At 43.2% G+C, this 15,706-nt stretch overlaps 1 protein-coding gene across 1 annotated transcript in view; it reads left to right on the top strand.

Annotated features, from left to right (window-relative positions):
* Positions 1-13,131, top strand: part of LOC149466184 (uncharacterized) — a 48,693-nt gene extending 35,562 nt beyond the window's left edge. The window contains 7 exon segments of the mRNA XM_089672713.1: positions 156-193; positions 196-249; positions 374-471; positions 549-654; positions 1,959-2,056; positions 8,631-8,724; positions 11,402-13,131. Coding sequence (XP_089528839.1) covers positions 156-193; positions 196-249; positions 374-471; positions 549-654; positions 1,959-2,056; positions 8,631-8,724; positions 11,402-12,345 — 1,432 coding nt within the window. The 3' untranslated portion in view covers positions 12,346-13,131.
* The last annotated feature ends 2,575 nt before the right edge of the window (positions 13,132-15,706 follow it).

Raw genomic sequence — 15,706 nt, 5'->3', positions numbered from 1 at the left:
AGACCCACATTTACATAGACCTGATCACTTATCTACTGCACTATATATTTTAAGAAATACAGTTTTATTTAGGTACATTTTAAATGTATTTTAATTAATATATTATTGTTTGTTTCAATGAATACTGTACAAAGCAGTATCTATTTTACATATAGATTCAGATATATGGAAGAGTGTGAGTATACAGAAGAACACAAGGACCCTACAAGGACATCATGATGGAGAATCGGTGGCCCCTCAGATCACCTGGTAAAAGGAGACTTTAATTTCATGTAAAGGAGAGAAGAGTATTGAGGATCCACCTAGATACACACATCCTCTGCTATAAAGACATAGAAACGATGTATTCAGTCAGTGTGTGTGTTTCCTACAGATGGATCCAGTAATGAGAACCCACCAGAGAGATGTCCCCGTCCTCTGTATTCCCGGGACTCCACACAGGAACATCAGGAGATCCCTCAGGAGGATCAGGTAGAGGGCACTGAGGGTCTTAATCATGACATTCTTGTGTTTCATCTTGTTAAAAAAATGTGTTGTGTCTTATCCAGGATGAAGGCCTGATTGTTGTTAAAGTTGAAGATGAAGAAGAAGATCCATATGTGATGGGAGATGGTCCATGTAAGGAGGAGGAAATGCCTCCAGAGATCAGCACAGGTGAGGAATAAACACTAAATCCAGAAAAGAGACACATATTTTCAAGGATCAACCACGAATGTTGAAGAAGATAATGATGGTAATACATTTGTTGGGATCCTTTGTTGGCTTACACATCTTGAATAGAACGTCTGAAGACTTCTGAATCCACAGGCAATATTTCATGAATACAAGTCATCCGACAATGTATACAGTAGTTCTTCTGATCAGATGTTGGATAAAATGCACCAGTTAGTCATGGATATGTTGAAAAGCTTGTCTATGGGGTTTATGTAATCTTCAAACTGGCAATTTAGCCACAAGGACCATATCTCAGGTGTCTCTGTCCTCTGTGTCTTGAAAAGGCCACTTTGATATCCTTTATGATGGTAGTAAGTGTGGATCCATGTTATGTTAAGGCTGCAAATATCCAGTCATTACCAAGCCTGATCTCTGGTGTCATCCATGTCCTCGCTGTCCCATGTAGTTCTGAGTAAAGAAGGCTAATCTAGGATAAGTTCTACATTGTTAAATGTGTATAACACATGTCATGAGTGTCCGTGGCAGTCAAAAGTTGCTTCCTAGATAACTATTCCAGTTAGGTGGCTGGGAAGGAATTTAATATTTTCTAATATTTTGGGTAGTCTACTGGATAGTAATAGATGGAAAGTCATCACTGGTACTTTTTGACATTCCTGGTAAAGCCTCACCTCCACATTTGGTGCAGTTGCACAGCAGACCACACAATGATGTGCCTTCTCCTTTGGCCAATAGGAATGTGTGGAAGGCAGGATGGGGCACACAAAGCTTTGTGACAACAAACAAACCCACAGCGTAAGGACTCAAAGGGTGTGAGTAATAATCTCACTGAGCCATAAGGCTCCTAATGGAACACATGGTGTGTGTCCCTTTAACAGATTGTCCAATCCATGCAAATGATCATAAAGCGCTCTATTGAAATTCAGGGAATAAAATTGGCAATCCACAATGTATGACACCAAAGACCATGAAACAATCTAATTGCACAGTTCGAGATATACAGCTAAGGGTGCTTACATATGATTAGTATAGCCAGCCTTAGTGAGGGTACTTATGTGCCAGCTAGCAACATCTTACCTGCACGTGTCTCATAGTCCGTGGTGCAGATGGATGTGGGGTCAGCATGGAATGACTGAGGCACCGGAAGTGACAACACCAATGGAAGATCCCTGACAGGCTACAGCTTCTCTGGTCCCCAGAATAACATGTTTTGAGGCACAGCCCCTTGATCAAGCTTTGTGGCAGAGTTACCTTAATATAACAATGTGATTATGTCATTGTTACAGATGGATCCAGTAACAGAAATCCCCCAGAGAGATGTCCCCATCTTCTGTATTCCCCAGACTCCACACAGGAACGTCACAGGATCTCAGACCATTATCAGGTAGAAGGAATTGCTGCTGTATAGAAAACCTAACAGCAATGAAATTATGATACAACTTCTAGTATTGATGCACACATTTATGTAACGCCCTCAAGGGTAGATAGGCAGTTTTGTTAGACAGAGGCTGAGTAGCAGCCTGTGAGTGAGGCAGGAGTTCACCTCAGGACAGGCTAGGGAGGTTCTGAAAATCCGAGCTTCTGGAGCCCTCCCACCTCTCCAGAAAGCACTCAGGATGAGGAGAGGAGGCTCAGATCTGCAAGCTTGAGGGACCTTGGCCAATCCCCCGGCAGGAGGCTTGGCGACCAGAGCAGCCCTTAAGTATCACAGAGCCTGGGAGCGGAGGGGGGGTGTGTCAGGTGGAAGATGGAGTGAGGAGCTGGAGTTTGGAGCCTGGGAGGGGTTCCCAGGGAGGGGGCCTACCTACAGACAGTTGCTAAAGAGGAGGATCTCCACTGTGCCACCATCTCCTAGGAGGACAACCTGAGCAGCAGGGAAGGAGCCAGCCTAGTGCAAGGCCTGAAAGCAGCCATCAACCCACCAAGCTGACAGGAAAGGACAGTGTGAGTAACCTTACACCCCCTGGGCCAGATAAGGGGAGAGGGCAGTCAGGTGGAAAACCCAACTAGCTTCTCATGTGGGACCGCTGCTTTAAATTGGCAGCTTCTGGGCCCCAATGCCTCAAGAGAGCTGGGTGAAAAGGAGAAATTATCCAGGGTCTGGGGAGGTACACTGAAGGGGCTTTAGTACCACTTAAAGAGAGATGGTTGCTATTTACATTTTTCTACATAGTTGCTAAGGAGAGTGTCCTCACGTTCTGCAATACCTCGGCATCCCATATACCCCTTGACCCATCCACTTTCTTAACCCCTCAATAAAATCTCTTGTTTATCCTCACATTTGGATGAGTAACTGACATTGCTGCGAGGGCCTGATGAAAAAGCATGAATGGGCATGTCAGACTGATTGTTGCTGGGAGGCCACTACCAGTCAACTGGGCTTTATTGGAAAGATATTATTTGGCTCATCAACACTTAAAGTGGTTGTAAAGTGGTTCAGTATGAACAAAGAATATCCCTCTATAGCGTGTACTTGTCTCAGTTAGGAACACTAAGAGTCATTTCTGTCAGCTGCTTCTTTCCTCTGCTTTCAGCATGAATCACTTCTGACAAGTTTTCCTGACACCAAAAGAAAAATGGTGACAGGGGAGGGACCTCCAGTCTCAGCTCTGTTTTTGTGAGCTATATGGAGGTGGGGTGTCCCTTCCTTCCAATCAGCTCTCAGATCTCTCCTCACTGAGCTCTGCAAAGTGTAACTTCAATAAATACAATAAAAAAATGTAGCGCTACTCCTTTAGGTACATACACAAACATATATAATACATTAATTAGTGATGTGTAAACTCAAAATCACATCAAATCAAACCAAAAAATTTTTTTGTGATAGTGATATCAATTAAATGGTGCCCATTACTCATTAACCACTTCCCGACCGGCCGTTGCATATAAATGGCTGGACGGTGGCAGTACAGGGTCGGGTGGCCGTTTATGAACGGCCTCCCTGCACCCTGCTTGTGCGCGCTCCCTGGGAGCGCGCAGCACCGCCATCTGGAGCCCGGACACAGTGAAACACCGATCGTCGGACGGGACATCATTGCTTACTACGTGTGAAATCTGTGAATGATCACAGAGGTCACATGGTACAAGGCTATTCACAACAGCCTTATACCATGTGACAAGCTGTGACCAATCACAGCTCACACAGTATTTCTCAATGAGAAAGAGAAATTATTGCTTTTACATCCTATATGGGTGTAAAAGCAATCAGTGTAAAAAAAATAAAAATCTTCATCACCCCCCACGTAGTACAGTGTCACCATGGTGACACTGTACTGCTAGGGTGACAGTATGTAAAAAAAATAAATTAATAAAAATTAATATAAAAAAATAAAATAAAAATGTAAAAATAAAAAGGTTTAAAAATTATAATTTTTGGTTATAAACTAATTTTTTTTTTTTTTTTTTACTAAAAAGATAGCAGAATAAATTTTGGCAAAGATTTATGATGAAATATAATTTATTTGCAAAATGTTATAAAAAAAACACTTTTGATCAAAATTTTTGGACTTTTTCATTTACATAGCAAAAAAAATAAAAATCCCAGCGGTAAATAAATACCACCAAAATAAAGCTTTATCTGTCTCAAAAAAATGGTAAAAATTTAATTTGGGTACAGTGTTGCATGACTGCGTAATTGTCATTCAAAGTGTGATAGCACTGAAAGCTGAAAATTGCCCTGGTCAGGAAGGGGGTAAAAGTGTCCGGTCTGGAAGTGGTTAAATATACAAAGTTAAATCAGATAACTTAAAACATGTGAAAAAACATTTTCATATATATATATATAATTCTGTGAATATAAAACCACACGTGCCTCTCGTGTAGTGAAAAAAACACAATATAACAGTAAATAGAACAGTGCTCTCAAAGTCCAATGAATGCTGATAGTGACCAAAGAATAAAAAACACACTTGTGCTTCCAATAACTACTGATGGTGACCATAAATTAACAGGAACTCGTGTAGATATTTGGGTGCATGTGAATATGACAATCCGACCACCATCTGGATAAGCCTCTCACCTCATCATTTCGACCCTTGTGGATCAAAGCGCTTTAGTGGATCCCCCTCACGGATCCTCCAAGATAGCTATCACTCCAAATGCCGCTCCTTGTCGCACCCAAATCTCTCAGAGATTAGTACTCCACCAATGGCTCCTCTCCAGGCAAGTTGCAGCATCAATCTCTCAAATAAGACATAAAATAGATCCTCCCATTGTGCAGTATATTTTATTTATAAAGTAGGGACAGATAACAAAAACTTCCTCACTCACGTGGCAGCCGTATCCAATTCAAAACCTCATGCTTTCAGATGAGGGTATGTATGTATGGGTGTACAGCTGGGTGTACAGGTGTACCAACATGGTCGCCACGCCGGAAATACGTCACCACGTCAGGCCGACGCGTTGCGTCACAATGTCATGTGACTTCCTCAGGGCTCTTCAGCTCTCTGCCCTCTTTTTCCTGAACTCTCTGACATTTTTATAATTCATCACTATGAATGGCTGTAGAGAAGATAAGGCTGCAGATAATCAGGTACAGCTTATGTAGGAGGATTTGTTTCATCTCTGTGTGTCTGCTGAGGCCAGTTACTTCACTGGGGATATGTGAGGGTTTATAAACACTTTAAATAAATTCCCACAGCAGGCCCAAGAAGTGAGAAAACACACTGCCTGTAATCCGTAGAACTACAGGAGGTGTATCTGTGACGGCAACGGCTAAGAGCTAGAGGTTGGTTGAAACTGGGCACCATCCAGCCAGAAATAGAGGTGGCAAGAATTGAGGAATTGCCAGGTGTTAGCTTTTGCAGCAGTGTGGAGAAGGTAAGTATAACAGCTGCCGTAATTTCTGAGAATTTTGGAGCATGAGCTTTAACAAAAAAACAAAAACCATGGAGTTGGGCTTCGACATTGAAATTGCACCTAAGACAATTTGTTGTGCAGGTCTATGTTCAAACTATGATCTCAAGAATCTACGCATGGTTTGGTTTATTTCATATGCCCAATGGTCACCAAAGATGTGCAATAACAGCTTGAGGTATATGGTGGAAATATCTAAATGAGCTTTCTCATGGATAAGTTGGTTTCTGAGGTCAGTGCTAATAACTTTAGTTCTGGAGTATTCTATTAGAACTGTATACAGAATTGTATATTGTGAGAATTTGGTTCAGTAGTTTTTTATGGTTGGGTACCCTTACATTTTGTGACTCAGTGAGGTGTCAAGCACTTATGATTTAAAGATTTGAATTCAGTGGGGCACCTGGACACCCTAATCAGGATAAATTTGTCTGTCAACACTGTGGCCATTTCACACATTAAAGTAGAACTAAAGTGGGCTTGTGGAGGGGACTGCAGGCTAGCCTGGGGGATTGGTACCTGGTGTATGCCTGGAGGACCTTTGGAGCAGTTTTACTTCAGATTTAACTCCTTGTCTCCCTGAAACTCTGAGAACTGGGGGACCCTGTTAAAGGTTTGGGGTCTTTGGTTTGTTGGGGTATAGAACCAACAGCCCAAACCAACATTGACTGCTTCAACCCCCTTCTAGACTCAAAGCAGATTATTATCAGCTGATGCTGGGGTCTCCTGCTGTTATGTGTTATTTGTTTATTAAGGTGTTATGTGTACCTGTGTTTGCCCATCCTGTCTAGGTGTGTAGTGTCTTTCTCCCTTTGTGTAATTTCCCCACTGTGTGCATCTTAAGTGTGAATTCCCATTGTTAATTGAGTAACCTATCCTTTCTGTCTGTTTGCTGGTCCTCCTAGAGGTTCCTACAAAATGTGATTAGTCTTGTGTCAACTTTACCTCATTACCTAACCATTGTGGGATGTTTACCCCAATGTGTAATATTTGATTGTATTGTTCATGTGGGGACTGCCCCTATTTTTGAAGTGTATAAAAACCTGTATTTCGGTTCAATAAAGTTATTCCCTTTGGTTTTTACCTCAACATCTTGTCTGTGTATGATGCTTCGGGTAAAAGGCTGGTATTATCTACCCGTCTGCTGGAAGGGTTTTGAGGGCAGGAGGCACTGTTTGGCAGGGGCACTCAGGCAGGCCGTCACATAATGGCAAAACATTTTTTTTTTTTTCATTTTGGATAGAGTACGGGAACGTTATAACCCTTGTCAATTTTTTTTCCTCTTCTGGGTCCCATTGGGGAGATCTCCCTTCACTTCCTGTCCCACAGCCATACCAGGAAGTAAGAGGAAATCTCTCCAAAAGTGAGGGAATCCCTAATTGTCACCAGAATTAGTGTCCCCATTGGAAGATTTCCCTTTCTATTACTGTTCTGGGGACAACACAAAATGTGGGATTTACTTTCACATTAGGTGATAACACTAATCAGGAAGCACACACAACAATAACAACCTGACAGGTGTTATAATCCCTCTCCACTCTATCCAAAAATAAAAAAATAAAAATTGCCTTTAGTTATACTTTAACCACTTCCGTCCAGCCCATGTACATAAACGGCCGGACGAGAGTGCTGCCGGAGCGGATGGATGTTTCTAAACGTCTCCCCACATCCACTGCCTGTGCGCGATCCCAGGGAGCACGCAGCACCGCGATCGGTGCCCACTGTGTCCAGAGGACACAGGGGAACACCGATCGCTGTACAGGACCTCTGTGTGAGGTCCCGATCATGTGATCACTGATTGGCCAATCAGTGATCACATGAATAGTAGTAAGCAATATGTCACTTCCTGACATCATTGCTTACTACGTGTGAAATCTGTGAATGATCACAGAGATCACATGGTACAAGGCCATTCACAACAGCCTTGTACCATGTGACAAGCTGTGACCAATCACAGCTCTCTCAGTATTGCTCAATGGCTGCAAGAATGCAGCCAGAAAGGAGGAGAAATTATTGCTTTTACAGCCTTTATGGGTGTAAAAGCAATCAGTGTAAAAAAAGAAAAAAAAATCTTCATCACCCCCACAAGTAGTACAGTGTCACTATGGTGACACTGTACTGCTAGGGTGAAAGTATGTTAAAAAAAAAATGTAAAAAAAATGTTTTTAAATTATAATTTTTGGTTTTAAACTAATTTGAGTTCTTTTTGTTTTTACTAAAAAGATAGATGAATACATTTTGGCCAATATTTATGAAGAAATATTATTTATTTGCAAAATTTTATAAGAAAAACACTTTGTTTTCAAAATTTTTGGACTTTTTCACTTATATAGGAAAAAAAAATAAAAATCCCAGTGGTAAATAAATACCACCAAAATAAAGTTTTATCTGTCTCAAAAAATTTATTGCAGTGGTTAATTTAAAATGTTTTTGGGAATCATCATAGCTAAGGGAATATACATTGAGTGGCCAAAAGTACATGGCTACCCCTGTTTTTCAGAGTCTTGGCACCCTGTTTTCATTGAAGTGTACTAATAAAGCTGAACTGTGGGCTCCCCACCCCTAGGAGAGGGATACTCCATAGAAATTCCTATGGTTTTGGAACAGGATGTCCTACAAGCTCGTAAACTCTAGGTGTTGTGCCCTGGTGTCCGCAGACTTTTAGCAATTCAGTTTCTCCTCTCAATTCTGAAAAGAGCCCTGAGCTATAGAGACTGAATTTAGGTAATCCTACTTAAGAATCTTCTTAAAAGATGTGAGTGACATAATCATATCCTCTTTGAGCAAATAAAAGCAAAACAATTAAACCGATAATATATAGGACAACCACTGTTGTGGACAGAGGGAATAAATGTCCCCTAGGGCCATTTCTGGTTTTACTGGTAGGACGTTTCATGACAAGTTCTCCAAACTCCAAGCTAGAAACTGAAGAACCTAGAACTTGTAGGAGAGTCCATTAAGTATAGAAGTGAAAGTGTCCAGTTTGATTGGGTCCATCGGTCACGTCCTTCATCCACATGCTTGGTTCTGTTACTGAAATTACAACCATTTTAGGCCATTCATTAAAAATAATGTAGTGTATGTAATTTCCAATTTATGTTGTTTAGGATAAAGATCGTATTAAAGTGAAAGAGGAAGAAGAGCCATCTGTGATTGAGGAGCCCTCTAAGGAGGAGGAAAATCCTCCAGAGATCAGCCCAGGTGAGTAATACACATTAAATCCAGAGAAGAGTCCCGGATTCTCCTTGTTCAGTCACTACAACAATTGACAGAAAGCAAGGTGGAACTGGGAAGCCAAAAAAGAAAGAAGCAATATTAGGCAAAAATTTGCCGTTTTAGATTGCGGTAAGGGGAGAAGAGCAATGATGCCCATTGTATCCAGGGGGAGAAAGTCTGCCTTAACAAGGGCTCTAATCATAGCAGGATCTAGGGGGTGCTGGGGTTGGCTGTGTCCCCCCAGATTTTAGTTGTCCCCATCCCCCCAGATTACTGAGAATGCATCCACTGATCCATGAGCCAGTCTGATGTAGACATTTGATGTAAGGAGGCACTCTGATGAGAACAATCCAGGAAAGGGGGCACTTTAATGGGGATAACCGATCATATGTAAGGGGACACACTGAAGGGGACAATTGATGTAAGGGGGTTTCTATTGTGGACACTGATCCAAGGGGACACTCTAATTGGGGCAATTGATGTAAGAGGGACTCTATTAGGTACACTGTTGTAAGGGGCACTCTGATGGGGACACCTGATGTAAGGGAGCACTCTGAGGGGGACACCTGATGTAAGGGGGCACTCTGTTGGGAACACCTGATGTAAGGGGGCACTCTGATGGTGACCTGTAATGTAAGGGGCAGTCTGATGGCGACACCTGATGTAGGGGGGCTGTCTGATGGAGACACCTGATGTAAGGGAATTCTGAAGGACCCTCTGCACACTGGTATATACCCTTTCAAGCAAAATATGCAACAAATAGGGATATTTGGTTCACACATATTGCAATACATGTTTAAGCTGGCCAACTGCGTCAAAGTAATCCCTCTATGGCCAGTCCTACTCTGCCCTGCCTACGCAAGTGCTACTGTGGACACAATGCTAACATAGGGGAAAAGACACAATGGGGAGAGCTACAAGGTTCAGGTCTGGCTACTGACCCAACAATACAACAAACAAGAGATCCCTGTGCTCAAATCCATACAGCTAGTGCATGCATTTATCCATCAGGTGCTAAAGGGGTGTAACCACATTAACTCTAGAAATTCTGAAGGACCCTCTGCACACTGGTATATACCCTTTCAAGCAAAATATGCAACAAATAGGGATATTACTGGCCATAGAGGGATTACTTTGACGCAGTTGGCCAGCTTAAACATGTATTGCAATATGTGTGAACCAAATATCCCTATTTGTTGCATATTTTGCTTGAAAGGGTATATACCAGTGTGCAGAGGGTCCTTCAGAATTTCTAGAGTTAATGTGGTTACACCCCTTTAGCACCTGATGGATAAATGCATGCACTAGCTGTATGGATTTGAGCACAGGGATCTCTTGTTTGTTGTATTGTTGGGTCAGTAGCCAGACCTGAACCTTGTAGCTCTCCCCATTGTGTCTTTTCCCCTATGTTAGCATTGTGTCCACAGTAGCACTTGCGTAGGCAGGGCAGAGTAGGACTGGCCATAGAGGGATGACTTTGACGCAGTTGGCCAGCTTAAACATGTATTGCAATATGTGTGAACCAAATATCCCTATTTGTTGCATATTTTGCTTGAAAGGGTATATACCAGTGTGCAGAGGGTCCTTCAGAATTTCTAGAGTTAATGTGGTTACACCCCTTTAGCACCTGATGGATAAATGCATGCACTAGCTGTATGGATTTGAGCACAGGGATCTCTTGTTTGTTACCTGATGTAAGGGGGCACTCTGATGGGGACACCTGATGTAGGGGGGCACTCTGATGGTGACCTGTGATGTAAGGGACAGTCTGATGAAGACACCTGATGTAAGGGGGCTCTCTGATGGAGACACCTGATGTAAGGGGGCTCTCTGATGGAGACACCTGATGTAAGGGGGCACTCTTATAGGGACACCTGATGTAGGGGGGCACTCTGATGGTGACCTGTGATGTAAAGGACAGTCTGATGGAGACACCTGATGTAAGGGGGCACTCTGCTGGAGACACCTGATGTAAGGGGACACTCTGATGGAGACACTCTGATGTAAGGGGGCACTCTGATGTGGACACCTGATGTAAGGGGACACTCCGATGGGGACACCTGATGTAAGGGGGCACTCTGATGGTGACCTGTAATGTAAGGGGCAGTCTGATGGTGACACCTGATGTAGGGGGGCACTCTGATGGAGACACCTGATGTAAGGGGGCACTCTGATGGGGATACCTGATGTAAGGGGGAACTCTGATGGGAACACCTGATGTAAGGGGGAACTCTGATGGTGACCTGTAATGTAAGGGGCAGTCTGATGATGACACCTGATGTAGGGGGGCAGTCTGATGGAGACACCTGATGTAAGGGGGCACTCTGATGGGGATACCTGATGTAAGGGGGCACTCTGATGGAGACAATGTAACAGACCATCATGTTTCAAAGGCTGCAGGTTTTCATGAAGGCTTAAAGTGGTGTGTGAATTATTGGCATGGAGGGTAAATTCACTTGGAGGGTTAGCTCTTCATTCCTGTCCTCAAATATTTGGCTCTTTTTACTAAGAATTCATCCACCAACTATATTATATCAGCACTTGAACCCCTTATGAAGGAGCCTCTGAAATGTGTTGGTCTAGAATCTTTGAACTTCTATGATGAAAAAAATACAGCGCTCTTGTTTTTTATAACAGTAAAAACTTCACTTGTTTCCTCCAGATGGAAAGTACAGAAGGTCTAGTATGGAGAAACATCCCATTCTCTCTCCAGATGAGGAATTAGAAGATGATGAAGACACATATGTCTCTTCAGAAGAAATTCCCATTACCCCAAGTTTCCATCCAGCACACCATGGTGCAGATCTATCATCTGATCCCTCCACCCATGATGGCTGTTTTTCTGATGACTCCATTCCTGCCACTTGTCATAGAGCCCACAATAGGGCAACAGTCTTCCAGTCTCCTGAGTGTGGTGAATGTTTTACTAGGCAAGCAGAACTTATCCCCCTCCAGAGAAGTCACAGAATGGAGAAGCAGTTTTCATGTCCAGTGTGTGGTAAATTTTTTACCCGAAGAGAGTCTCTTATTTCGCATCAGAGGTCGCACGGTGGGGAGAAGCCCTATGCATGCTCCGAATGTGGAAGAGGATTTTCCTGTAGAAAACTTCTTGTCAGGCACCAGAGAATTCACACAGGAGAGAAGCCGTATTCCTGCTCTGAATGTGGCAAATGTTTTAGCCAGAAAACAACTCTTATAAGACATGAGAGAGTTCACACAGGGGAGAAGCCGTATGCATGTTCTGAGTGCGGGAAATGTTTCTCCCTGCGGGAGACTCTTATTTCCCACGAAAAGACCCACACAGGGGAAAAGCCATACTCGTGTTCAGAATGCGGGCGATGTTTCTCCTGGAGGAAACTTCTCACTAGACACCAGAAGATCCACACGGGTGAACGTCCTTATTCCTGTTCTGAGTGTGGGAGGGGTTTCGCACAGAAGTCAAACCTCATCCAGCACCAGAGGATCCACACAGGTGATCTGCCATATTCTTGCTCTGAGTGTGGAAAACGGTTCCCAAAAAAGTCCTCCCTCATCTCACATCTTAATTCTCACAGATGACACAGGGTTTCTGGAAGGTTCCATACAGTAAGCATGTTAGCTCATTAAATTAATGAGGACCTATCCTGTGAAATCTGTGCCCATGAAAGTCAAACACGGGAGAATAAAGAAAGAGCTAGCCACCAGCAGTCTGTAGGCTCCCTACTTCTGATCTTTTTTCCCATTGTTGACTTACAATGTCTTGCTCTGCATGGTGTTTCTCTCTGGAGGTGGCCCTCTTTGAAGAGTGGCTTCCTCTTGTCAAAGATGACCCTCTGAAAACTGGTGATCTGATAACTGTTGAGGGTAACTTCAAGAAGCAGCAGATGTGTGGACAGCACAGATCTACAGAATAAATGAATCCGAAGCACAGAGATTCTTACATTGGAGATCCTCAGGTCCAGCTTCTCCTCCAGCAAGGAGAACAGTGAGCAGCATCAAATCTCAATCCAAAGCTGGTGAGACTAGCAGTCAGAGGCCGGAGTAAGATTCTCTCACACTGCAGCCATACAGCTATGTGGCTCCCTAAAGAGGACACAGAACACAATAAATGCCTAACATGGGTTCCAACCCCTCACCACTCTATCCAAAACAAAAAAATGATGGAAACTTGTATAGAGAATGACATCAATCCTTCGCTGGCCTGGAAGCATGCAGATCACAAAAATCAGAGCTTCTGATCCACACACTTGTTCTAGGTCAGTGACTCAAAGAACTTTAGCTACTGGATAAGAGGTGACTAGTATTTTAAGAAGTCAGTCATCATGGTTCCTCACGGGTTTCCTTTAGGCATTATTTTCTCTTAACTTCATGTCTACATTGTATTTAAATAAAATGTATTTGGGGTATATATGATCTCTGTTGCCCTTGGCGGTTGTTATGGCAGTAGAACTTATTAGTGGACATTCAAGATTTGATTGCTTCCCCTTATTAAGGAATGTCAGGCCAAGGATCTAAGTGGCACCAACATAAATGACAGTTCCCAGCCGTACTTCATAGATAGACGAGAAGAGACCTTGAAATACCTATCCTGGAATAAGTCATTGCTTTGGGCAGTGATATCACAAATACCAGACCAAATATAAGCATCTGGCCATGTGATCACAAAGCGGTTAAGAGACAGGAGAAATTGCCTGAAACTTGAGACTCTCCTTGGCTACCACCAGACCAAATGTTGGCGTTCAGCGGCATGACCACAACTGGAAGGAGATTGGGATAATAGCTTCATCAGAAGAGGTAAGTATTTCAAGGTGTCTTTTATCATCAATGAACCAAGTGTGGCCAAAAGGGGCAATATTGGGGTTAATTAAATACTATGGGTCCGGGCATTGGCTATTGAGTTCACTGCATGTTGTGGAATGAAGCCTTCGATTGGGATTTTAATCTTTCAGTGTCGAGCTCTAAATCTTTCACCTAACAAATATACCAATTTCCCAAGGTTTTCCATGAGGTCTTTCGGTGTATGAAAGCAGACTACACATCACCCAGATGCCCCATCAGGATAATAGTAGTAGAGTACTGTGACAATACCAAACAAAGGTGTCAAGTAGAATCCAGCTAGGGTCCCGACGTCATTCAATCCACTAGCTCAAGTGCAAATGAAAACGTGCAGCGCTCCCAAAAAACAAACAAACCAGTATAATGAAATCAGTAATAATATTGACCATGTAATAATAGTCCACAAATTCTCAACACAGCCATAGATTTAGCGATTCTCTCATCAACACGGTCAGTGTTGATGGGGGAATCCCTCCCGCAGAGCCATTGTGTTCTCCCAGAAGGGGATTGGGGGGAGCCGTCCCCACCCGAAAAACAAACAAACCAATATAATGAACACAGTAATAATATTGACCATGTAATATTAGTCTACATATTCTCAACCCGGCCATAGATGGAGCGATTCCACCCCCATCACCACAGTCAGTGTTGATGGGGGAATCCCTCCCGCAGAGCCATTGTGTTCTCCCGGTAGGGAGTTGGGGGGAGCCATCCCAAGCAGGGGAACACAGTGATTTTTGCTATCAGTTATAATAGCCGACAGCAATATTCGCATGTAAAATCTGACAGGCTGGTTATACCCAAGTTGATCGATTGATCAACTTGGGTATATTCAGCCTACCCATACATGGTTCAAACCGACTATGGCCGGCTTTAAAAAAGTCTGTGATGATATTATGCTCCGCCCTTTATTCACTCACCAATCAGCCACGTGTAAACACAGTCAACATGGAACTCATCAAAGATCCACCCAATCCTCACCAGGGGTCACTCCAACCAAAGGGGGACTGTGTAAGAAAACCACCACGAGGAGCTAGAGAATATACGATATAGTGTAGTATTTACTAATAGCACTTACAAAGATGGCGTGAAGTCAGCAAGTAGGCTCCTCCCAGATGTATTCCCTTGTGTGCCAGCATACAGGCCTCTATGATTATGCCCTGAAAAAGGCGAAATGCGTCGCAGGAGTTCTCTACAGGCAGAGAACAGGAGCTGAAGCCATCTTTTACCCATTTCATTCATGTTCCTGCCACAAGGGCCACCATAATGTTAGAGCGCCCCCATTCCTCCATGCTCGTGCGCAGAAGTGAACACATACGTAAGTCATGCACAGATATGTAAAGGGTGTTCACAGCACACTTGTGAGGTATTGCTGCAAATGTTAGAGTGAAAGCAATAATTCTGGCACTAGAACACTGTAACTAAGGTACCCTGTAAGAATTTTTAAAGCGTTACTAAACCCCGGACCCTGCATTCACTATATCTGGTCTCCCCGGACCCTGCATTCACTATATCTGCTCTCCCCGGACCCTGCATCCACTATATCCGCTCTCCCCGGACCCCGCATTCACTATATCCGCTCTCCCCCCGAACCCTGCATTTACTATATCTGCTCTCCCTGAGCCCTGCATTCACTATATCTGGTCTCCCTGGGCCCTGCATTCACTATATCCGCTCTCCTCGGACCCTGCATTCACTATATCCACTCTCCCCGGACCCTGCATTCACTATATCTGGTCTCCCCAGACCCTGCATTCCCTTTATCTCCTGTAGACTTTAACTAGGGGTGTAAGGTATCAGGTGACTTGTATTAAAGTGACCTCTCGGAATATATGCTTTGTTTCATTGTAAGTATTCCCTATCTTAAGATATGAAATTGTATGGAAAAGTGGTTTTAAATGGGATGTATGTTTTACTGTTATCTCGGAATGTCTTTCATGTCCAGTCAAGGACTGGTTTATAGCTTTACGATCATCTCCAAGCAAGAGTCTCACAGACATATTGGGCCCAGGCTAATTGGGGTTTATAACCATGAAACTATTATTATTATTATTATTATACAGTATTTATAAAGCGCCAATAGTTCGCTCAGCGCTGTACATTACAAAGGGGGACAGAACATGTGACAGAACAATACCAATACAATGCAAAA

The sequence above is a fragment of the Staurois parvus genome, unplaced genomic scaffold (assembly GCF_062004578.1).
Source record: "Staurois parvus isolate SC_StPar_1 unplaced genomic scaffold, SC_StPar_1.0 ptg000132l, whole genome shotgun sequence".
Lineage (NCBI taxonomy): Eukaryota > Metazoa > Chordata > Amphibia > Anura > Ranidae > Staurois > Staurois parvus.
Note: the sequence above shows the minus strand (reverse complement) of the source record. Positions and strands in the feature narration are given on the sequence as shown.